The sequence below is a fragment of the Astyanax mexicanus genome, chromosome 14 (genome assembly GCF_023375975.1).
Source record: "Astyanax mexicanus isolate ESR-SI-001 chromosome 14, AstMex3_surface, whole genome shotgun sequence".
NCBI lineage: Eukaryota > Metazoa > Chordata > Actinopteri > Characiformes > Acestrorhamphidae > Astyanax > Astyanax mexicanus.
Genome location: NC_064421.1, coordinates 46,349,810 through 46,375,118, shown reverse-complemented (window position 1 = coordinate 46,375,118; position 25,309 = coordinate 46,349,810). Strand labels below are relative to the sequence as shown.

General features: G+C 38.4%; 2 protein-coding genes across 4 annotated transcripts in view; one reads left to right on the top strand and one right to left on the bottom strand.

The window, feature by feature from the left end:
• eif2ak4 (eukaryotic translation initiation factor 2 alpha kinase 4) overlaps nucleotides 1-4,123 on the top strand; it is a 49,217-nt gene extending 45,094 nt beyond the window's left edge. Inside the window, exons 38-39 of the mRNA XM_022672596.2 lie at nucleotides 999-1,114; nucleotides 3,606-4,123. Of these exons, the coding sequence (XP_022528317.2) occupies nucleotides 999-1,114; nucleotides 3,606-3,663 (174 nt within the window). The 3' untranslated portion in view covers nucleotides 3,664-4,123. The remainder of the gene's footprint in view (nucleotides 1-998; nucleotides 1,115-3,605) is intronic.
• Nucleotides 4,124-8,172: 4,049 nt separating this feature from the next.
• The window catches only part of LOC103029757 (cysteine-rich motor neuron 1 protein), a 77,017-nt gene continuing 59,880 nt past the window's right edge, over nucleotides 8,173-25,309 (bottom strand). For 2 of the 3 annotated variants that reach the window (XM_022672597.2, XM_022672599.2), the window contains 7 exons: nucleotides 22,916-23,037; nucleotides 20,887-21,114; nucleotides 19,681-19,896; nucleotides 16,860-17,081; nucleotides 12,469-12,654; nucleotides 10,613-10,791; nucleotides 8,173-8,966 (listed from right to left, as the gene is read on the bottom strand). In XM_022672597.2, the coding sequence (XP_022528318.2) occupies nucleotides 8,775-8,966; nucleotides 10,613-10,791; nucleotides 12,469-12,654; nucleotides 16,860-17,081; nucleotides 19,681-19,896; nucleotides 20,887-21,114; nucleotides 22,916-23,037 (1,345 nt within the window). In that variant the 3' untranslated portion in view covers nucleotides 8,173-8,774. The remainder of the gene's footprint in view (nucleotides 8,967-10,612; nucleotides 10,792-12,468; nucleotides 12,655-16,859; nucleotides 17,082-19,680; nucleotides 19,897-20,886; nucleotides 21,115-22,915; nucleotides 23,038-25,309) is intronic. The other variant, XM_022672598.2, reaches the window with a different exon arrangement.

Here is a 25,309-nt window from a genome sequence, read left to right as displayed (position 1 = left end):
CTTGCTGTACTATCTTTAGCCTGTTAGCTTGTTTGCTCGTTAGCCACAATTTTAGCAATAAAGCAACGACTGTAAAAGTCTTTCTCGTCCAGAAATGTGTCAATGTGTCCAGACGGACGCTACAATATTTTTTTTACTAAGAAACTGGAGACTGGTGTGGATGGATGGATGGATGGATGGATGGATGGATGGTCGGTCGGTCCACAAACACATGTCACAGCAGGGCCTCAGAAAGCAGGATTGAGTCAAAAGATCACACAATTCACAATGCTTCAACCTATATAGACTTCAGGGAACTACTGAGCTCTCAGCGTGACTAATTTGGCACAGCTCAGGCCTCCAACTGCCAGAGTTGTAGAATTGTGTAAAATATACAGTTCCATGACTAAGATGCTCCCCCCCCCACATAATACAGTGTATATGTAACTCTTTATGTTAAACTCTGTTAACACATCTCTCACAGTTTACACAATAACGTAAATAAGGGTAATGGATCGTTACTCTGTTGTAAACAGCATGTAAAAGAGAAGTTTGAGCTTGTGAGAGAACATAAAGCCCAAAACATACAGTACTTTTGTGCATGGTTGCGTTTAAAAATGGACTAAGGTTGTATGTGTGCACCTGGATTTGCATACTTGCCTACTGGAACCACGTCCTGTAGTCCGACGAGACCAAGATAAACTATTTTGAAGTTTTCCAACACAATAACGACCCCAAACAAAAACATACCTCAAGGGTATAAGGGTATCAACAACTGCCTTGCTAAAAAAAAGTAAAGTTAATGGAATAGCTAAGTACAATGTCTTGAGACATAAACCCTATTGAGCATCTGTGGGGCATCCTCAGGCAGAAGGTGGAGAAGCACATGGTGTCTGACATCCACCAGCTCTGTAACATCGTCATGGAGGAGTGGAAGAGGATTCCAGTATTAACCTGTGAAGCTCTGGTGAATCTGGGCTATGCTAAATTTTGACATTTTTCTTTTTTAATCTGTTTAGTTTGATGGAGAGGAGCAGTTCAACATCAGCGTGAAGCACCTGCTGTCCAGACTTCCTAAACAGCGCTACTTGAAGTCCATCTGTGAGGAGATCCACCGTTTCAAAATGATTAAAAGGTATGTGTTTCTGTGGCATGTTTACTTAGCTTAGCTTAGCTTAGCTTAGCTTAGCTTAGCTTTAGCTTAGCACCACCCAGCGGTGAGACCTGCTGAATTAGGAGGAAAACATTGCAACACCCCTGTTCTAGTGCAGATTATAGTTGGAAAAATACAATAAATATATTTATTTATATAAAACTTGGATTTATACTGCATTAGTGCTGGGCAGTACATTTGGTTAACTGGAGAACCAAGGGAACTTTTGATCAAATGATAAACAACTGCTTAAATACTGTAATGTCTCTAATGGCTTCAGTAATAAAATATTAAAAAATGATATTAAACTTGTCTTACCTGTGCAGAAGAGCTTTTGAAAAGATTTTGAGTGTTTTATGTCCATTTATAGTGTTATGGAACTATTTAAAATATGTATTTTTGTAAAGGAAGCCTTGTTAAAGTTGTTGGCGTATTTTTTAGGGCCACATTGCCCGTCTTTAATTGGCAGTTATGAACCCTGGAGCAAAGCAATATAGAAAAGTCACACCAGCTTAGAAAGGCTGACTAATTCTGTCCTCCTGCTGCTGAAACTCCCTCTGCTACTGAAAATTCACCCTCACCTAGGTGCCACAAGTCACATCATGCTTTGAAGCTTCTCTCTTTTTATAAATGTGCACACAAAATAACTTTAAAATACATTTAATTATTTAGTATAGTGTATTGTATATTGACCTAATAGCAAATGTAAGATATGGAATTAAAAAATATTAATAAAAACTTCTTAAAATACTGAAAAAATAGCATTTCTTACTTGTCCCCACTCTCTTACTATAAACTTTACCATGCATGAAATATAATTATTTAAATCCTTCAGAGATTACATTTTTTTTGCATTGTTGTGTGACTCCAAATCTCCCATCTTTGCTTTACAAATATATTTTTAAAATAATAAATCCATAATACTTAAGTTACTAGAATGTGCTCAGTGTCCTCATGCTATTAGCATAGCCACCATTTAGCTATTTATCATGTTTTTGCTAATTCTATGCTGAAAACTCATTCCTGTTACTCAAAACATGAACAGTAGCAGGAATGAGTGCCAGTAACAGGAGTGAGTTTCAGTAACAGTAGTGCGTTCTTGTTGAAAAAAATTATATTTATGACAAACAATTCATAAGAGAAAATCAAAGGAATTGGTGGACTTTTAAACATGATTTTTAAATGTCACAAGAGTTTTGTAACCATCTCCAGCTTAGAAACCTTGTAATTTAAATGAAGTAAATCTGCCTGAGTTTGACCAGTACATGTTTTGAATAGTTAAATAAACGTGTTATTAGATTTAGAGAGAGAGAAAACATATAAAATAACATAAAAAAATACGTTTGGAAGAGTTACAACAAGGAAATCTCACCCATTTGGTGGAATGGCCCTTTTATTTCTACTTAGTTTTATTTATTTATTTTGGAGCCTCTGTGTCGTTCAGTCCCGGCTCCACAAACACCATAAATAGAAGTCTATCACAAGAGACTTAAGAATAGAAACAAAAGAAACAAACAAAAGAAAGTTTGGCGAACTTTGTGGGAATCAGTGGAGCTTCAGCACCTGCAGGAGTTTAATACTTTATCCAGAACAGTTGTTTCTAATTTCCCTTTGTTTGCTGGTACAGTGCTGGTATTGTGGAGTTCTGTACGTTCACTCGCAAATTAGCTTCAGAGAAGAACAATAAAGATGTTTATGGTACAGATTTATTAATTTTATTATTTTATTTTTTGGCAGGCCTTTTTCTGGGTCCTTCACTGAAGAGAAAATATGATATAAAAACATGATTTGAGTTTATTATTTGTTATAATTTTAAAACTATCTAACCCCCTTCAGACAGCCTGTAACTGTTTTAGTGAGTTTTTCTTTTACTTTGTTATTTATTTTGATAATTTTGTCTTTTTATTTATCTAATTTTATGTTTTACCATTTAGCCCTATTATTTTTTTTATTAATTTCATCCTTTTATATTTGTTTTGTTACTGCCTTTTCTTTTGGCCGTTTACATTTTTATTTATTTCATTTATTTTCTTCCTTTTATTTTTTATAAATATTATAATATTTTCTTCTTATTTTTATTATTTATTGTAGTTCCATTATTAACTTTTTTTTTTATAATTGTGGTTAATTTAGTCCTTTATTTCATTAACTGTGTTTATATTTTATTATTCTACACATTTATTTCTTTTTTTTTTAATTATTGCTCTACATTTTAGCATATCCTGTTTGCATATCCTTTTATTTTTAATTATTTAATAATTTGTTCTTGATTAAATCTTACATTGTTTGCTTGTTTTCATATAATTTAAACTGAATTTTTTAAACCCTTTAATATTATGTAAGCTCGGCTACACTGAAAATGAGGGTTACCCTTAATGTATTTACTGAGTGAAAAAAAAAATGGTTGATTGATTGATTAGTTGATTGATAAACCTGATTTTAAAATATTCTTCTTTTTTTTTTGTCTTTGCAGGGTTGCAGTGGTGGTGTTGTACAGTTACAGAGACGACTACTACAAGATTCTTCTGTAAAACGGGACGGAAAACAAGGATTTCTCTCTCTTTTTATGAAGGTTATGAAGATTTTGAGTGTGATGTTGGAGATTTACAGCTTCTGATCTTGTAGTTTTACGAGTCGATGCCAAAGGTATGAATGAATGATGGAGTGTTGCTACAACAGGGGTCCAGTATTTACAGATTTACCTACTTTAAAACTCTCAGAATAGTGATATTTTTGGTCAATCTTTATTTTCATATAACGGACGTTTTCAGGACGATTCCTGTAGAAATCGCACTTGATGATGTATTATAAAATATAAATCCTGAACAAACAAAAAAAGAGCGAATAAATCATGTGTTCTTCCTTAACAAACCGAGCCGCTCTGCTCTGTGAGAGTGTGTAACTGGGCAGAAAGTTGTGGAATGGAATGATGATGTGTAAACGTCCATATTTCACGCCTCTCTTGGCGGCATTAAATATTTTTTAATCCTGGATCTGAAGTTCTGGTCTGTTGGATCGGTTCCGGTTGCCTTCTGTCTTGGAAACCCTCATGAATGGTGATTGCACCATCAATCAGACATCTCCACTAACAACAGGAAATTAGACTGGAAATGAATGACGAGATTAAACCACAGATATGTGCTGGGTGTCACATGAATAAAATTAAATAAAATAAAAAAGCTGTGGATTAGAGTTTGTTGTGGCCTTGCCCTAAAAAAAAAAAAAAATCAGTTCATCCAGTTTAGTGTCTGTCGAATAAATGAAACTTCGGGACTTGAGCATAAAACAAAAATGAATGGGAGTTAATGGCAGGAATGAGTGATAAAAAACTTCAAATAAAAAAGTGCAGGCCAAAACAGCTGTGCCTGAAAAGAGCAATTTGGTGTAAAATAGATTAATACCGTATTTTTTACACTATAAGGCACATTTCAAATCCTTGAATTTTCCCACAAAAAGCAGTGTGTAAGACTGGTGGAGGGGAACATACCAAGATGCGTAAAAGCTTTGGAAAATAATGTGTGACCACTTCAGTTTCTGAATCAGTTTCTCTGATTGTGCTATTTATAGGTTTAAATTGAGTAAAATGAACATTGTTGTTTTATTCTATAAACTACAGACAACATTTCCAATAAAAATATTGTCATTTAGAGCATTTATTTGCAGAAAATGAGAAATGGCTGAAATAATGCAAAGAAAACCAGTTCCTATTCATAAAGTTTTAAAAGTTCCGAAATTAATATTTGGTGAAATAACCCTGGTTTTTAATCACAGTTTTTAATGATGCATCTTGGCATCATGTTCTCCTGCACCAGTCTTACACACTGCTGTAATACCAAAATAATGAGCATAATTATATATACAATCATATCAATAATAATAATACACTTGTTTTTGATTAGTTTGATTTGAACACAAAGTCTTGGGACATTCGTCACACAATATATTTTATTTTATTTTTTTCAAAATAAGTGTAAATGTTACTTCTATGAAAAACATCTATGAAATATGTATTTACAGTTTTGCAAAAAAAGTAAAATAAATAAGCTTGAAGGATAAAAAGCAGATAGAAATGGAAATGTTTACAAAAAAAATCAAAATAATGTACAGCAGCTTTGGCTACTAAAGGTATCGGTCAACATCCAAACAACACAAATCTCCATTACTCCAACTAGAGTTTAGTATTAATAAATAAACTATGTGAAAAAATAAATAATGTACTCTTCATCTATTGTTTATCTACCTTTTTACATTTAGGAAATACAGACTGCTGATGGCCTCCTCTACTGGGTTTGAGTCGGGGGCTGTTCCACAGGAAACCAACCCTTAGTGTTTCTTAGTGTTTTACCCTCTGTTGCCCTTAAAAAGACCTTCAATTTTCATGAAGGTTGTTTACCGTATTTTTTTGCACTACAAAGTGCACTTAAAATCCTTTAATTTTCCCAAAAATCATCAGTGCACCATATAATCTGTTGCAGCTTATGTATAAATTTTATCAGTCAGGTATTAAGGAGCAGTAAAGAGTTTCAGTTTAGTTCTCCAGCACCAAGACTGGAGGAGCAGCATTAGCATTAGCCGCTAATCATGTGAGGTGCTAGTTAGCTCTTCCGCCATTTAGAAGCAAGTATATCAAACTCTAATACTGCTCCAGTAGTGCTAGCCGGGGTTAGCAGCAGGCTACAGGCTGATAATACTCACCTCTGAACAGCAGAAGAACTAGCGTTTAGCGCTGAGGTTAGCGGGTAATGATGATGCTGCCTCATCAGTGCTAGCCGGGGTTAGCAGTAGGCTACAGGTCGATAATACTCACCTCTGACTGGCAGAAGAGCTAGCACTTAGCTCAGTTAGCGGGTAATGCTATCTCTTCTGAGGTTAGCAGCGGACTACAGTCCGATATACTCACCTCTGACTGGCAGAAGAGCTAGCGCTTAGCGCTGAGGTTAGCAGGTAATGATAATTCTGCTCCAGCAGTGCTTGCCAGGCTTAACAGCCCGCTACAGGTGGATAATACTCACCTCTGAACGTTCAAAAAAGCTAGCACTTAGCGTGGTTAGCAGCTAATGCTAATACTGATTGAGAACTAAACTGAAACTCCTGTATAACTCTGTACTTCAGAGGAGTGGTTTTACTGCTCCTTAATACCTGACTGATAGAATTCATACATAAGGAGCACCGGATTATAAGGAGCTCTGACGATTTTTGGGAAAATTTAAAAATAAGGTGCATAAGTATCCGTTTTCCCAGGAATATTTTACAGACTTTGGTCTTAGCAAACAGGCTTATAATAATGTGTTTTTCACCAATGAAAAACATCTAGAACATTCTGTTCTAGATCTTGTTGTTGTGTGGAGCTGATATTCGGTCGGTGTAAATCCTCAGGGTCACTTTGGGTAATTAAGCCAGTATTCAGAGTGAGCATTGGGGGATATTGCATCATTATCACCTAGTAAACTGAATGTGAGTGTGAATGTGAATTTCGTCATTGTGCTTACAAAAAAAACATAAAACATTTAACTGTTCTGGACCTGATGCCCCCAGAGCTGAGCTGAGCTGAGATTGTTGTTTTAATCGTTTTCCTTAATTTTATAAGAAATTTCAGCTCCACTGAATATAAACATGTAGAAGCACCTTTCTTTTTGTAGTTCTGTAATTACAGGCTGTAGTTCTGTATCTGTTTCTCTGCAAACTTTATTATTCTCCTCTTTTCACCCTCTTGGTGGTGTGTGTTATTCTGGTATGAGTGGATCAGGCACAGCAGTGCTGCTGGAGTTTTTAAACACTCTAAGCACGGTGATAAAAAAAAAAAAAAAAAACTACTTTGGTGCTTCATCTTTTACATAAAATAAAGGCACAGAAAAGACAAAGGCTCTGAATCTTAATCTGTTGCTGCAGAGTTTGAATTGGTCGTCCTGTAGTTCCAGATCTTCAGCAGTGACGCTGTGGTGTTTAAAAACTCCAGCAGCACTGCTGTGTCTGATCCAATCATACCAGCAACACACATTACTAACACACTGACTACCACCACAGTATTGGAAAAATTTAACGTTGCAAATGTTCTTTTTTTTTTTTCAACGAAATATCTTGCTGTTTTGCACCTGGACCAATCAGGAGCTGAGACAGTGCCGAGCTAAACTCAAAACCAGAGGAAAACCGCAAAACAACAGTAATCGGCCCTTTAATCAGGCATTTAAATTGCTTTTTAGAAGGTAAATAAGAACTAGGAACTTTTTCTAAGATTAAAAGCGTAAATTCAGCTGTAACTGGAAATATCTGCACCGCAAATATTTCACACGTGCTCACGTTTTTACAAGCACGTGCCCAACCATGTGGATGGAGGCCATGCATGCTGTTACCTCGCGTTACTCCTGACAGCGCTCTCACCCTCCCCCTCCTCGTTGCGCTTCTCAGGCAGCAGCAGCCTGTCACTCACACGGACACATAGACAGCGCTGTGTATCTGCTTCTTCTTCTTGTGTCAAGAATCCGAACATTGTAACATGACGTGTTTGATTTGTGTTGATTTGCCTTAAGTGACATCAAACATCCTGCGATGTGACTATTGTGCATGCGCACATTGCGATGACGATGCTTCAACGATATATCGTGCAGCCCCCTGAGCATTGAAGAACAGGGTGAAAGGAGGGTGAGATACAGAACTACAGTCTCCAATTAGAGAAATATGGGGAAAAACAGTGGATATATTGGGGGTAGAAACTCATGTATAACGAAATCGTTTGCAGGGAATTCTTGCTACCTTACGTCAATTGGACACCAGTGCAGCATTCGGCTCTCGACTATCTTTTTTTTTTTTTACATTTGATTAATCAAAGGAACTGTTTTTAATTGTCAGTTTTTGACTGACTGCTGCCACTCAAGCAGAGGAAGCCATAGCAGAAAGCATCGCACAGAAGTGACTAACTAACTAACTAACTAGCTAGTTCATACTACAGGCAGTATATAAAACACTTTGAACTAGAAATGATGAATGCATCATATGTAAACCAGAGACCAGGAGTCTTTTTTTTTTTTTTTTTTTTGCTTCCATTGCTTCCATTGGGCACCAGACAGACCCTCAACCATGTCATAGCGGGGTCTGTGTTTTATTTTTTTCTCCAGATAAAAAAAATAAAATAAAACGTCTGTGAAGGAAAGCAGCCAGGTAGCTGCCCTTTTAGGTGGTGTCACTCTGACAGGAAGGAGACAGGAAGTCAGATCTTCCTTTTTGGAGTTGGTAGTATCTTAATACAAATAACAAATGTGTATGTATATATATAACAGTCTTCAAAGTGATCAGATGTTCATAAGCTGTTCGTAAAGCCATTGTCGCTCATCGTTTCAAGATGGCATGGCTTTAACGTCAATGAAACTACAGTTCTTCCTCCTCTTCCTCCTTTTTGTTGTTGTTGTTGCTGCTGATTCTCAGGCAGCAACGTCGAGTTTTTAAAGCTACAAACATGATAGAAGAGGCGAAACAACAATGTAATAAAGCGAGACGTCACAACAGAGAGAGTTTCACAATCCTTCGAAGAAGAAGAATCCTCAGCATGTGGTAAGAGTTTCTCTCGTGAGCTCCACGGATGTGTGTGAAACGGAGGCGAGATGAAAGGGAAACTTCCTGAAGTCCTGCCAGCTGACCTCAGGACATGTTAGCGCTGGACCCTCGCGTGTCCGTTGCCGAGCTTGGCGCGCGGGATGCTGATCCGCTCCCCGCAGGGCGAGCTCACGTCTGGGGAGAAGGTCACGCCGCAGTCGTTCTTCACGCTCTGGAACTTGTTTTCCTTGGACGGCTCCATGTACACAACCGAGTTCTTGTTCACGTGCTTCTTCAGGATCACGGCCTGGGGAAGGGAAACGGGAGAGAGTCCAGAAGGCTGAGTTTTAGGAACGGTGCTCGTTATTATGCTTTCAGGCTTTCAGGAGAGAGAAAGAAAAAAGAGGAAGAGCTGCCAGCTTTCTCCACGTGGCACGTCTCACCAGCGGCTCAGCTGGAACGGGATCTCATAATAAATTAGATTAATTACATCTCCACTGACGCTATCATTTTAATATAATGGGACAGTTGTGAGAAAGGCAGTACGGTACAGTACTGAGTACTGAGTACTGTACTCCTGAATTATCTGCTAATAAGTCTCTGCCCACAGTGGAGGGAATGGAGGGTAAATACATAAATCTCAATTACAGCCATAAAAGAAGGCTTATATATTCAGAAATAATGAGACTGTGGGTTAATCATTAATCATCTATAACCACTAATATAACACAGCTAATCATGCTGCCAGGATATTTACATAAACACAATATATATATATATATATATATATATATATATATATACACACACACTACAGGCCAAATGTTTGGACACACCTTCTCATTCAATTCAATTTATGTTGTAGATTCTCACTGAAGCATCAAAACTATGAATGAACACATGTGGAGTTTTATCTACTTAATAAAAAATGAGCTGAACCTCCACAGTCACCGGACCTGAACCCAATCCAGATGGTTTGGGGTGAGCTGGAGCACAGAGTGAAGAAGACAAAGAGCCAACAAGTGCTAATAAACACCTCTGGGAACTCCTTCCTTCCTTCAAGACTGTTGGAAAACTTTTCATTTCAGGTGACCACCTCTTAAAGAAGCTCACTGAGAGAATGATGCCAAGAGTGTGTAATCAAAGCAGTAATCAGAGCAAAGGGTGTCTATTTTGAAGAAACTAGAATATAAAACATGTTTTTTCAGTTATTTCACTTTTTTTGTTAAGTACATAAAACTTCACATGTGTTCATTCATAGTTTTGATGCTTCAGTGAGAATCTACAATGTAAAGAGTCATGAAAATAAAGAAAACGCACTAAAAAAGAGAAGCTGTGTCCAAACTTTTGGCCTGTACTGTATAACTATACTACACAGAGAGTGGCTTCTTAACACATTCACATGTATTTAATAATCAGTTTAATATGTATGAACAGCTTGTGCTTATGCAGTACTTATAACTTGACAGGACATGAATAAGTGTATTTAATAATATTGTATTTAAATCTAGATTAAATGTGTTTAAAATACCTAAAAAAAAAACATTATATCCCTCATATAATACCCTAGTGAGCTAGTGAGCCTTAATCTCTCTGGCTTTTTGTTAATACAATAGCGTATTGCTATCTTAGCAATGGAAAACACAGGTGCACCACTGACTGATTTAAACCCTGGCAACAGTCAACCGTAAGACGTCCATTCCTTTTTTCCACAAATTTTTATCCCATTTTCTCCCCAATTTACAAGGCCAATTCCCCAACCCACTCATTAGGACTCCCCCTATCACTAGTGATTGCAGAAAATTGTAAAATAATAATAAAACCACTGAATTTTTTAGGTGTGTCCAAACCTTTTAACTGTTACTGTAAATGCATTATTATTATTTTTTTTTTGTATTAAGAAGTGTTAAAAAAAAAAAAGGTTATTTTTGTGCTTTTGTAGAAAAGCCTCACCTTTTTGGGTGCACTGTAGCAGGACATCTGAACCCACTTCTTCTTTTTGTTGATGAGAATGGCTACGATGAGAAAGATGACTATAGCCAAGAGAAGACCCGCCAGGATCCAGGCTGCTGATTGGTAGATGAGGGACATTTCTGCCTGGCTTGGGCCGTCCTTGCTCAGACCTCTATCATCTAAGAGATGAGAGACGCATCACAGGAAATGTTAGATAATTTTAGTGGAGATCCCTCTCCACTACAGATTACATCTAATTTTACATTATCTCTTTCATTGCTTTCATTTCTGGTGCTGCTATACTGGTGCTGAGTATATGGATGTATAAAGACGTTTTCTAAAAATTCATTTTAAAGCCATTTGACCAGTGTAAGGATAGTTTTCCTCTTATATGTGAGTCTTGGTCCTCCCAAGGTTTCTTCCTCCTCCTGCAGCTCTGAGGGAGTTTTTCCTTGCCTCCGCGCTCGCTGGGAGTTCTGTATTCTGTATTTTCTATGTTTAATATTTCGCCTGATTCTTTGTCCTGTGATCATCTTTCTGTAAAGCTGCTTTGTAAAACATTAGTTGTAAAAAGCGCTATACAAATAAACTTGATTCGATTTGATTTGATTTTAACTCCAAACAGGCCTAATCTGAAATGTCCTGAAATGTATTATGTATTTTTCGCACTATATAAAGGAACATCTATTTTCTGGTCTATTTTCTAACTAAGTTAAGGAAAGCTAAAGGAAAGCTAAATAAACAAAACTGTAATAATAAAAGAAAGACTTTCTTTTAAAGTTTGACCTTTAAACGAGTGCTGGATGTTAATCTACACAGATTTCTCTCCTGTAAACTGTTTATTTGTGTGAGTAAAGCGCTTCTGTTTAATAACAGTAAGCTACAGTAAGATTTCAAAATTTCTCCAGTACTAAGGCTGGAGCATTAATTAGCAGTAGCAGCTAATCTCTAGCAGTTAGCATCTAATGCCACTAGACAGCAATAAACTGATGAACCCTGAGGTTTCAGTAAACCAGGGCGATATTGGCTAGTGGTTCATCCCACGTAGCTTGTTTTAACACAGTAAAAAGTGAGCACGGTTAGGGGCTAATGCTAATGCTGTTCCAGCAGTGCTAGTCAGGGTTAGGAGCAGTCTACAGGCTGATAATAATCACCTCTGAAAAACGAAAGCAACAGCACTAAGCACAGTTAGTGGGTAATGCTAATGCTGTTCCAGCAGTGCTATCTGGGTTTAAGGACAGGCTACAGGCCGATAATACTCATCTCTGAAAGGGAAAAGTGCTAGTGCTTAGCTCGGTTAGCTGCTAATGCTAATACTGCTCCAGTCTTGGTGCTGGAGAACTAAACCAAAACTCCTGCGGCTTTACTGCTCCTCAAATTTATAGACACAGCGGATTTTAAGGCGCTCTGAGGATTTTGGGGAAAATTAAAGGATTATATATTGTGTAAAAAATACGGTAAACTTTCTAATCAGCTGAAAGATTGGTAAGACTCCTGTTAGAGGTCTTCCCTGTGGAGGTCTTTCTTTAGCATGGTGAATCTGCAATCGATTACAGGCTAATCTTGATTACTGTGCGTGATCCACAGAGCTTTTTCTTTCAGAATGAGTGTGGAAGTTTATGTTCAGCTCATTTGTCTGGCTGTTTAACTCCAGCTTCAGCTCATACAGTACGCCAGCACTCATCAGCTCTCTGGGATACTCGGACACTGGCAGTAAAGGCACGACCAGCGCTGTAACAAATCCTTCTTTGTGGTGGGAACCTGATTCTGGATGGAGCTACTTGGCTGGCAGTGATTGCGGGTGGTGGTGATGTAGTGGTGCTTGTGTTTGTGTAGTTTGTGTAGTTGGGCATTACCTGTGATTGCAACCACGGGAGGCCGTGTATGAGTGGTGGTCAGAACAACTGTTCTTTCAGTAGTAGTAGAAGAAGAAGAAGAAGTGGTGGTAATGGTAGTGGTGGTGGTGGTAGAAGCAGTTGTGTTGGTTTTGGGTTTGGCCATTGTGGTCGACACCATCATCGGTACTGAGGTTGTCGTGACTTCTGTGTAAAAAAAAAACAAAAACACACAAAACACACATTTTTAACTACAGTGGTAAGAAAAAGAACATTGTTCAGATCGACAATTTCTGTTAAATAAGTTAATTGAATGTAGGTCAAGGGTCAATGAGCTTTTATCTAACAAATTGTGTGTTCCAATAATTTGTGCTAAAGGTATTTAAATCAATAAAATGACGAGGATGCTTAAATGTACAGTACTGTGCCAAAGTTTTAGTCACCTGTGGGAATTTCAGTAAAGAAAAAGCTTCTTATCTGTGCAGTAAGTGTTTATCAGCTCAGTAAATCTTACTATTTTTACAAAAATTTTTTTACTAAAAGCAGTTACAGCTTTTACAGCCCTGTTTTCCTTAAAACAACATCTCCTAATCTCTCCTTCTCATCTGAGTTTAATAGAGTTTCATTTCCAGTTCTCATCATATTAATCAACACCTGGTTTGGTAAATTGATAAATTGGTAAATGTGGTGAATCTGGTGAGCTGCTGACGGAACTGAACATATATATATATATATATATATATATACACATGCTGGCTGAGGTGAGGAGCATCCAGGAGAAATCAGGATCTGTAGCTTCTACACTTTGTTCTTCAGCTCGGCTCATAGGATATAAAATACTTAGATAAAAATAAGAATTCCTTGTTACTTTTTAGTGTATTTATGTTTATTTGCATCTGTTTAAATCATATATGGAGCTTTTTTCAGGTAAAAACACTTATAATTCTGAGATAAATGGATTAGTGTAATTAGTGCTATGGTGCCTAAAAATTTTGCACAGTGCAGTGCCTAATTTAGTTTAAAGCAGGGGTGTCCAAACTACGGCCCACGGGCCATTTGCGTCCCGTTTCCTTTTTTGGAGCGGCCCGCGAGGTATTTTAGAAATAGAATGAAAGTGGGCCCGCTGTTAAGCAGGTTTTTATAAAGTGGTTTTTTAAAGTTTGAACGCTAGGTGTCAGAAACGGGCCAAAGAGTCTAAAAGCGGAGAGAGTGAAGTTGTGGCGCAAAAAAACGGGCCAAAGAGTCTAATAGCGGAGAGAGTGCGCAGTTTTAGCGCAGAAAAATGGGACAAAGAGTCTAAAAGCAGAGAGAGTGCGCATTTCTAGCACAGAAAAACGGGCCAAAGAGTCTAAAAGCGGAGAGAGTGCGCAGTTTTAGCGCAGAAAAACAGGACAAAGAGTCTAAAAGCAGAGAGAGTGCTCAGTTTTATTGCAGAAAAACGGGACAAAGAGTCTAAAAGCGGAGAGAGTGCGCAGTTTTAGCGCACAAAAACAGACCAAAGAGTCTAAAAGAAGAGAGAGTAATCCGTTTTATCGCAGAAAAACGGGACAAAGAGTCTAAAAGCGGAGAGAGTGAAGTTGTGGCGCAGAAAAACGGGACAAAGAGTCTAAAAGCGGAGAGAGTGAAGTTGTGGCGCAAAAAAACGGGCCAAAGAGTCTAATAGCGGAGAGAGTGCGCATTTCTAGCGCAGAAAAACGGGCCAAAGAGTCTAAAAGCGGAGAGAGTGCGCAGTTTTAGCGCAGAAAAACGGGACAAAGAGTCTAAAAGCAGAGAGAGTGCTCGGTTTTATTGCAGAAAAACGGGACAAAGAGTCTAAAAGCGGAGAGAGTGCGCAGTTTTAGCGCACAAAAACAGACCAAAGAGTCTAAAAGCAGAGAGAGTAATCCGTTTTATCGCAGAAAAACGGGACAAAGAGTCTAAAAGCGGAGAGAGTGAAGTTGTGGCGCAAAAAAACGGGCCAAAGAGTCTAATAGCGGAGAGAGTGCACAGTTTTAGCGCAGAAAAACAGAGCAAAGAGTCTAAAAGCAGAGAGAGTGCTCAGTTTTATCGCAGAAAAACGGGACAAAGAGTCTAAAAGCAGAGAGAGTGCTCAGTTTTATCGCAGAAAAACGGGACAAAGAGTCTAAAAGCGGAGAGAGTGAAGTTGTGGCGCAGAAAAACGGGACAAAGAGTCTAAAAGCGGAGAGAGTGCGCATTTCAAGCGCAGAAAAACAGACCAAAGAGTCTAAAAGCGGAGAGAGTGCACAGTTTTAGTGCAGAAAAACGGGACAAAGAGTCTAAAAGCGGAGAGGCTGCGCATTTCTAGCACAGAAAAACGGGACAAAGAGTCTAAAAGCTGAGAGAGTGCTCAGTTGTAGTGCACAAAAACGGGACAAAGAGTCTAAAAGTTGCCGTAATTAAGGAGTTTTATATTAAGAGACATCATGAAATGAAACATCAATTTGAAAAACCTTAGTTTACACAACACTGTCAAAGATAAAGACAGTAAGTCAAGTAAAATGGTGTGTAAATGAAAATAATCAGGAAAAAGTATTATTTAAAGTGGTATATTTCATTATTTGTTTTATTACAGAGTGTATCCCGTGACTTCAAATATATTTCTCCTTCTGGCCCCCAACAAAAAAAGTTTGGACACCCCTGCTGTAAAGAATTGTTGCATACTTTCTGTAAATCCTATAAACTTCATTTCACTTCTCAAATATCACTGTGTTCATCTGCTATATTTTATATTTAATTGAAATTGCTGATCCCAACAACCAATGATTTATTTTACAAGTCTCCGTTGTTATCGCGAGCACTGCAGTTAATCAGAGCGCTGTGTTCTGTTGATAAAAGCACGTGTTTGTTGGTGTAAATGGTGTGCTGATTACTCTGATGACTGTGGGAGACGCCGTTCTGATGAGAAAGTGTAGATTTTCCGTCTCTGAAACAAACAAAGGCGAAGAAGAAATGGCTGCAAATCTCAGCGAACAATCTGTGTGAGCGATTTCATTCCTCTAAAGGAACGACTGAGTGAGTGATCTGCCTCTTCACCTCTTTATTCCCTGTTTTCCCGAGTGTCGCGCCCGTTTAAACGCAGGCAGGAAGGACGTGTGAATATGCGGAAGCAGGGGGGGAATGTTGTTGTTGTTGCTGGGACTCGTGCTCGTGTGTCGTGTGGAATGTCGCGGGTGTTTCCACACAGAGAAAGAGAGAGAGAGAGAGAGAAAGAGAGAGAGAGAGAGAGAGAGAGAGAGAGAGGGAGAGAGGATGGCATGTGCAGGGCTTCCGTCCAGCTGATTGATCTTTTGTTATGATTATATAATATTTAGAAGCGTTACTGATGGAAACATTCCTTTTGCACATTGTTAAAAGCTTCACTTTTAACCAAAACTTAACCTATTTTTGAATATTGATACCAAATTTACACTTGAATCATAGTGAAATTCAGTGAGAAGCTCATTCATGTTCATTTCTTACTGTGGGAACATGACTATTAATATTTTAAGGTTCAAATTATGATATATACTGTATATATTTTGTCACACTATCAATAGAAAGTGTAGATATAACTTCTACTTCTACTTTTAAAACTCCTGTATCCGGACTGCAATGTTCAGTAGCTCCTCCATTTCCACTCGCTGTTGTGTTTTTTAACGTGGATCTCCGTGGAAAAGCGCACCAGTGGACAAATAACTGTTTTATTAAAAGAGAGGAGACGAAACTCAGAGATGTGCTTCCGGACGGGACTAAAATTAACGGGAGGACCACGAAAAAAAGAGTTCAGAGAAAAACAGTAGATAATTCAGCCTGTAATTTTCTCAGAGGACGTCTGAGAGAAACACCTACATGATCGTTCTGAATGGGAATAAAATCACAGAGGATAAAAAAAAAAACCCATACAAGAGAAAATCACGCTTTAGGGCTGCACAATATTGAAAAAAAATTACATTGCAATGTTTTTTTTTTTTCTCAATGATATATATTGCAATATTAAACAATTCAGGACCTGTGTCTCAAGTCAAGAGATCCGATCGACCGAGAGCTCAGCGCTTTAGAGTCAGCCGAGCACTGAAAACCTTAGGAAAACAGCAAAAGAACAATAATCTAGCATTTAATTGGTCTTTTAAACAGTGAAAAAGAGTGTTTTTCTGGGATTAAAAGTGTGAATTCAGCTGTAACTGGAAATATCTGTGCAAAACTGTGCTGGATTGAAAAGCACAGCTTTCCACAGGCTGTCAGCTGCTGCATTTCCAAGCAGGTGCCCATCCATGTGAAGGCCATGCGGTTACCCAATGCTTAAACGGTATATTGTGCAGCCATATTATGCTTATATATATATTTTTTTTTCCCTACGGCCTCAGTATTTTATGATTTAGGCTGCGAAAATTGTGATGAGACCAAGATAAGAGATGTATTATGTAGGGACTTACCTAAACAGTGTGGGCAGCACTGGCCTTTACGCAGGACTGGAACTCTGCAGTTGGCCACAGGACATCTCTGAGAGAAGCACTGAACAGTCCCGTTGTTGCAGATGCAGCTGGTGCATGCGTTCGGCTTCCACGAGTCTCCGGCCAATAGGACGTCTCCTTCACCGGAGATGCAGTACTCTCTCTGGCTGGTGTTGACGGGAAGCAGGGAACTGGATGAGTCCTCTGAAGAACAGAAGCGAGGAGGAATGGACGGGGTTAAAGGATCGTCACTTAGCTCCTACTGTTTAACCTCTTTAAGGGGAAAATGCCGGCAAGATGGCTGCACAGGTGACCAAACAAACCTACTAAAGCAGTACTTTCTTTGTTAAAAAATGTTACCCATTCCAATATCTTAGTTTAATGTAGTTTTAGTGTATTATATGGCCCTTTTCTTCATAAATAGCATAAAAAAAATCAGTAGCAATTTGTTTCAAAGCAAGATAAATAGTTACATTTCCCCTTTTAACTGAAATGTTGCAGCTGTTTCATATTTATGAAATCCGAGTTAAAGAAAAGTTGACATTTTATGTCATTTTATGTCATCTGCTGGTGTTGATCCACTGTGTTTTATTATCAAGTCTAAAGTCAGTGCAGTTTTGTTTTCCCACAAAATCTTACAGCACTTCATATCTTACAGCTTCCCTCTGCTACTGACAACTTTTATAGAGATGTGGATTTTATTTTCCAGCAGGACTTGGCACACTGCCCACACTGCGTACCAAAAATACCAACTGATCTTATAATACAATATTCTATTTTTCTGAGACACTGATTTTTGGGTTTTTATTGTCTGTAAGCTTCATAATCATCAATAATAAAAGTAATAAACACTTAAAATAGATCACTCTGTGTGTGATACATCTATATAATATATTTATGAGTTTCGCATTTTGAACTGAATTACTAAAATAAAGTAACTTTCCAATGATCTAATTTTTAAGATGCACCTGTGCATAGACTCTGGCACCTAAACTAATAAAATAAAAAAATAATTTGTTTAAAAAAAATCAGTACAGTATTGTAAAACTAAATATAAATAATAAATAGGTATTAATGAGAAAGAATTGGTATGGATGATGATAAATAGATATTAAGGAAATATGCTGTCACTGTTCTCTGTTGTCAGCAGAGCTTCAGCCAGTATTTTCTCACTAGAACTGTGTGGGTGTAACTCCGCCTGCTGCTCGTTCCCCAACACTAATTCCATTCCTGATCCACTAGCAGCCTGTTAATGAACCAGTGTTCTTGATTTCTTTATTTTAACATCGTTTCGGGACTTAAAGAAGAATTTTACCACTTTCCTTTATAAATAAAAAAAAAAAATCAGTACAGTATTGTAAAACTAAATATCATTCAATTTCTGAATGAGAAATTGGTTTGGGCCTAATTCTCCTGCTTACGTCACTTTAAAGTCCAGTTCCTGGCCTGAATCTGAAGCACACTTCCCACACAGACGGCTGGATCTGTCATTTAAATTTGAGCTGTTCCCACGTTTCCTGCCGCAGAGGCCCCTCCATTCATCAAAGCGCTGAATTTGACAGTCTACATTTAGCGGGGAGATGTGCTGATAAGCCTGACGGGCGGTTCATAAGGAAGGCCAGGAGTTTCTCAGGCAGTCATGCGAGTCTGATTTAAGGACGGAGTCGGATAGAGAAGCAGAGGTGGTTCAGTTGTTTATCACACAGGGAGAGTTTGAGAAACGCATGGCAGGCTGTCTTTAAAAAAAGACAGAGGAACACGGCCATGTGTTTGTACCCCCGGGGTGGGCAAGTAGAGGCGCTTCAGGCCGTTACAGTTTACAGGTCTGGACTAGAAAATAAAGTGAAACGCTCTCATGGAAAGCACTGACCTTTCTGTACCTGCTGGAACATATGCTAATAAAATCCTACGTTCTGGACGTGAGTCAGTTTTGATATTTCTTGCCATGAACGTTTATTTCTCTTCACAAATGTTTAAAAGAGTGTATACTAACACATATTTCACACGTAAGTGCAGCATTTTTTTTTTTACCTACCAAGGGACATGGTAATGGGTTCCTTTCCCAAGTTCTTGTCCCATGACATTTGGCATATTGCTTTTGTATAACCATTATAATCTATGGTTATTTAAAAAAAATATATACAAAAGTATGTTTTTTGCCTTTTTTTCTGACTTGTTTTTTACTATAAATGAAATACAGGTGCATTTAAAAAAATGAATACCATTGAAAAGTTACTTCATTTGAGTAATTCAGTTCAAAATGTAAAATTAATATATTATATAGATGTATTAAACACAGAGTGATCTATTTTAAGCGTTTATTTATTTTATTGTTGATTATTTATGGCTTACAGCCAAAGAAAACCCCAAAAATCAGTGTCTCAGTATATTAGAATATAATATAAGACCAATTTGTACTTTTGGCAGTATGAGCAGTGTGCCAAGTCCTGCTGGAAAATGAAATCTGCATCTCCATAAAAGTTGTCAGCAGAAGGAAGCATTAAGTGACCATCACTGATCATCAGTAACTTTTACATTTCATTTAAAGTAAATGAAGGGATCAGAGTCTGGAGGAAGAGTGGAGAGACACACAGTCCAAACTGCTCGAGGTCTAGTGTGAAGTTTCCACCAATCAGTGATGGTTTGATCAGTGATGGTTTGGAGAAACATGTCTGTCATCTGCTGGTGTTGATCCACTGTGGACTTGGCACACTAATATTCTGAGACACTGATTTTCGGTTATGTAGCTTCAGCCAATAAACACTGATTTAAACATGTTTATATGGATCAAAGAGATAGATACCTGGGCAGGTGTAGCAGCAGGTGTCCTTGCTCCTGATTGGTGCCTGGCAGAGAGTGGGCGGACATGCTTCAGTATCACACAGCACTCTGCCCTGTCTGCATGTGCAGCGAGTGCATTCATCCAGGTTCCACGTTTCACCCTCCACATAGAGATCCCCTCCAGGAGCTCGACAGACCACCATATCCATCCCCTCCGGCTGCCCACTGCCCACCTCGTCTGCATCAAACCAACACAAAATACAAGAACAAATACATTATTCATATCTTTGATTTTACCAAATTGAAAACCTCTGGAATATAATCAAGAGGAAGATGGAAGAACACAAGCCATCAAACCACCAAACTGAACTGCTTGAATTTCTGCACCAGGAGTAAAGCAGCATAAAGTTATCCAAAAGCAGTGTGTAAGACTGGTGGAGGAGAACATGATGCCAAGATGCATGATTAAAAACTGTGATTAAAAACCAGGATTATTCCACCAAATATAGATTTCTGAACCCTTAAAACTTTATGAATATGAACTTGTTTTCTTTGCATTATTTGAGGTCTGAAAGCTCTGCATCTTTTTGCATTTTCTGCAAATAAATGCTCTAAATGACTGTACTTTTATTTAAAATGTGAGAGAAATACTGTCAGTAGTTGACAGAGTAAAACAACAATGTTCATTTTCTCTTATTTTTCATTTTTTCTATAATTCAGCAGGTCTTACATCTGGGTGGTGAGACCTGTAAAGCTAAGCTAAGTTAGGTAAACATCACTATAATTTGTTTGATTTTACCAAATTGAAAACCTCTGAAATATAATCAAGAGGAAGACGGATGATCACATAAAGGCATAAAGTTATCCAAAAGCAGTGTGTAAGACTGGTGAAGGAGAACATGATGCCAAGATGCATGAAAAAAACTGTGATTAAAAACCACCAGGATTATTCCACCAAATATTGATTTCTGAACTCTTAAAACTTTATCATCATCTTTTTTTGTTATTTCAGACATTTCTCATTTTCTGTAAATAAAAGCTCTAAATTACTATTTTTATTTAGAATTTGGGAGAATTTTTTTAGGGCCATATCGCCCACCTTTAGTACTAATATTACACGTTATAGCACTTCCTCTCATGTTTTAATATTTAATTATTTTTGATTCTGTACAAGTCTTTAATATTCACACAAAATTAAGTGTGAATATTAAAGTTTCTCAGTACGTACCCTCACAGGTGGGACAGCACTGGTGAGGTCTGAGCACTGGTTGTTTGCAGCTGGGCACGGGGCAGGATATGAGCACACACATCTCACGTCCAGCGTGGCAGTAGCATTCTCTGCAGCCATCGTGCCAACCGTCGCCCTCCTCGAATCGCTGGCCCTGGGCGGTGAGACAGAAGCTGGGCAGCGGTGGAGGAGGAGGAGGTGTAGTAGTGCTGGGAGCATGCTCACCCTCTGAAATAAGAACACACACACACACACACACACACACACTCGAGGCTATTAAAATGTTCAGAAGAGGTTTGGACCCTCCATCTGTGTGCGACCGAAATGTGACGGCATTTTCTGGCAACCGCTGAGGTGCACTTCCAACTGAGGTAATTGAATCCCCTAGCCACTGAACTTTATAGAATATAAAGTCTGAGAATTAACTCTCTACAGTTTTAACGGATTGCGAAACACTCCATTTTTCTGCAAATAAAGTTAACCGAATCATTTCCCTTCTACGGTTGGCCCACAATTACCCCCACATTTCCCCTCTATTAAGCATCAGCAGCCCTTTCTCCACTGTGACTGGAAGAGCTCATACATCTGTGCTTTATAAACCACCTATAGTGACAACTCAAGATGGGTTTGATTCATTTCACTAAATAGACGTTTACATATTTTAATTCAATTAATTGAATTAAAAAGAATTTAGCCTTGAACGGTTAAAATCACCCAATCCAGATGTTCCAAAATAGGGTTGTTTTATTTGCTTAATCACAGATACAGATAAAAAATCCAAAAAGACATCCTGGCATTATTTTATTAATTAATTATTAAGAATATTAAGAAATTAAATAAAACAGAAACTGAACCTTTCACTTATATATACAGCTCTGGAAAAAAATGAAGAGACACTTCAGTTTCTGAATCAGTTTCTCTGATTTTGCTATTTAAAGGTACATATTTGAGTAAAATGTTTTTTTTTTTTTTATTCTATAAACTACAGACAACATTTCTCCCAAATTCAAATAAAAATATTCTCATTTAGAGCATTTATTTGCAGAAAATGAGAAAACAAGAAAACAAGTTCATATTCATAAAGTTTTAAGAGTTCAGAAATCAATATTTGCTGGAATAACCCTGGTTTTTAATCACAGTTTTCATGCATCTTGGCATCATGTTCTCCTCCACCAGTCTTACACACTGCTTTTGGATAACTTTATGCTGCTTTACTCCTGGTGCAAAAAAATTCAAGCAGTTCAGTTTGGTGGTTTGATGGCTTGTGATCATCCATCGTCCTCTTGATTATATTCTAGAGGTTTTTAATTTGGTGAAATCAAAGAAACTCATCATTTTATAGTGGTATCTTATTTGTTTTAAACACTTAAACTCTCGTGTTGTGTCCTTCTTTTATGTTGCTGGGTGTGGACGAGCCCATGCCGTAACATAAGCTTCTTCTGTGTATATGGACCCATACTGGTCTTCCACAGTGACCCACTGCACCAGACCAGACAGGTTTATTGTTTTGGTCACAAGTACAATCACTGTTATTAGGAAGAATAATAATACAGCAGTGTGAGTACACCCATCAGCCATAACATTAATACCACATGCCTGTAATTGGAGCATAACTGTAGGCCTCCTTCATGCTCTGACTCGTCAAGGCATGGACTCTACAAGACCTGCTGCTAACCAGGACTAGCTAGCTAACTGCTAACTGGGGCTGGCCTGTGCTGCTAAATGTGGCTTGTACTGCTAACCACAGCTGGGTAGCGCTTCTAACCGTGGCTGGCTAGCCCTGCTAACTGCGACTGGCTAACCCTGCTACCTGTGGATGGCTAGCGCTGCTAACCGCAACTTGCTAGCGCTGCTAACCGCAACTTGCTAGCACTGCTAACCGCAACTTGCTAGCGCTGCTAACCAAGGCTGGCTAGCCCTGCTAACTGCACTTTACTCACCCAAATAAAGAGTTTTCATGAGAGAAATCTGTAGATTAACATCCAGCACTTATTTGTCTTTTAAAGAGAATTTTATAAAACACACTCACCTTTACAGAGACACACACTGCAGCCCTTCCTGTTCTGCTTGTAGCCTTCACTGCACTGCTCATCACAGGTAAAGGGAGGACACTTAATGCAGCGACACATCTCACACCCATGCTTGTTCCTCCTGTGGGGAATAAAAGATGAATATTAGCTATTGAAACACGAGCAAGACATATTTTATATATAATTTTCTTATGACACTTTTGATCTAAACAGTTTCCAAAACAACAGGATCGAACATACCGTGTTTTGTCATACTGAATTGAGCTTGATTCAGTTACTGTATAATACATCTACAGGGGTTGGACAATAAAACTGGAACACCTGGTTTTAGAGCACAATAATTTATTGTGGTGACGGACAGTTCTGGTGGAAACAGGAGAGTTGAGGTGCACATTGAATTCTGCGTGATTTGATCAGCCGTGGTTTTATGTTTTTTGGATACAATCCAGGTTAGCACCCGAACATCCCTTTCAGACAGCTTCCTCTTACAGCGTCCACAGTTAATCCTGTTGGATGTGGTTGGTCCTTTTTGGTGGTATGCTGACATTACCCTGGATACCGTGGCTCTTGATGCATCGCAAAGACTTGCTGTCTTGGTCACAGATCCTTAATTTTATACTATGTACTATGTAGTAGTACAGTGACTTTATCAGTAGTTTATAAGAGGTTTTGACCAAAGGAGGATGGGTCCCCCCTTGTGATTCTGCTTCTAAGGTTCTTCCTCCAGGTTTGATGTATTTGTTCCATGGCTTGCTCACCAGGAGTTTTAATGCTTTATTGTTTTTCTATTCTGATTTCTGTAAAGCTGCTTTGTGAAATCAGTTGTGAACAGTACTGTACAATTCGACGTGATTTAATTTGATTGGATATTTCTCAGCTTAGGCTTAACAAGCTTCTTTCTTTAAAAAAAAAAAAAAAACATAAAAAAACACAAACTGAACAGCATGACCCAGTGCAGAAGTCAATATCAAAACGCTATCTCATCTCTAAGACCTCAGTATTACATCACAGTGTTCACACAATACAAGTAGCCGTATGTCACAGCTTAGCCCATGTCTGCCTTGTGTTTCTCCCTCATTTGGTCTCTTGTGCTCCTGCCCTCTGTTTACCTGTCATGTTTCCCAGCCATGTGCTTCTGTTGTGTTTTGGTCCTGTCTCCGCCCTAGCCCCACCCTGTCATCAGTGATTTGTAACCCCGCCCCCTCTTGATTGATCCTCAGGTGTTTCCAGTTTCCTGTTCCCTCCTCATGTATATAAGCCCCTTTGTTTCAAGCCTTCTTTGTCTAGTCTTTTGTTGGTTTGTTTGCTGTCTGTGTTCAGATTTGTTTCATGCTGTTTCTTAGATTCCTGTTTTCAAGTTTAGTGTTTTGTAGTTTTGTATTCAGTGTAACTTTGGTTTATTTTGTTTGTTAATTTGTTTTAGTTTGTTAATTTAATAAATATAATTATTCTGCACTTACGTCCATCCCCTCACTTCCGTACCACCGTATCACGTCCACACCAGTGAACATTTAAAAGCTGGGCTAATACATGATCATGCAGTGTAATAATGGAGGGCTCTGTGCTGAGATCCTCTTTGTTGAAGGTTCTTGGTAAAGACCAGCGAGCCAGATGGTCAAGCCGGGTACAGCAGGGCATATGGTTCTGCTTTCCTCCCCACTATATTAGTTCCCTTTGAAGAGTCCAGATAAAAGCAGCACCCAGAAACATGTGAGATCCCTGCGGTGTGCACGCCATTCCAGCACTAACAGCACGCTCTCCCCCCGTCTACTTAACCCCTCCATTCATCCCGTCCTCGCGGATTCGTGTTTAGAGAGATGAGACATTTCTTGCTTTCAAGACCGACATAAAAGCACTGTCTCTGTCTCTGTCTGGGTCTGATATTCAGGCTCTATATGTCTCAATTTACTCTTTCATTGCTGAACATCACGGTTCTGTGTCTCTCTTGCTCTCTTTTTCATCCTTTCTTTGACCTTTGATGTAAGTTTATTTTTATAATTTTAATGCTCATCCATTCATTCTCTATCACTGCCAAAATACTTCATTACCCATGGTACACTTTACTGTCAAGAAAGAACAAGATTTTTAATGTACTAGGAATGTGTTAATGCAACAAATTCTATTGTTAGCCTTTGGCTACTTTGATAACTTGGAGATTAAATGTTCTTTCATAATAAAGCACATCTTTGCACATGGCAGGTGCCTGATGACTTCACTCTAAGCGCAGCTAGCTCTAGCGGTCAGCTGCTAATGCTAATGCTGCTGCACCCAGCCTTAGTGGAAATCTGGAAATCTAAGCTTGCTGTAAATAAACAGAAGTGCATCACTCACCAAAATACACAGTTTAAAGAAGAGAAATCTGTGTAGTAGGGGTGGGAATCGATTACTATCTC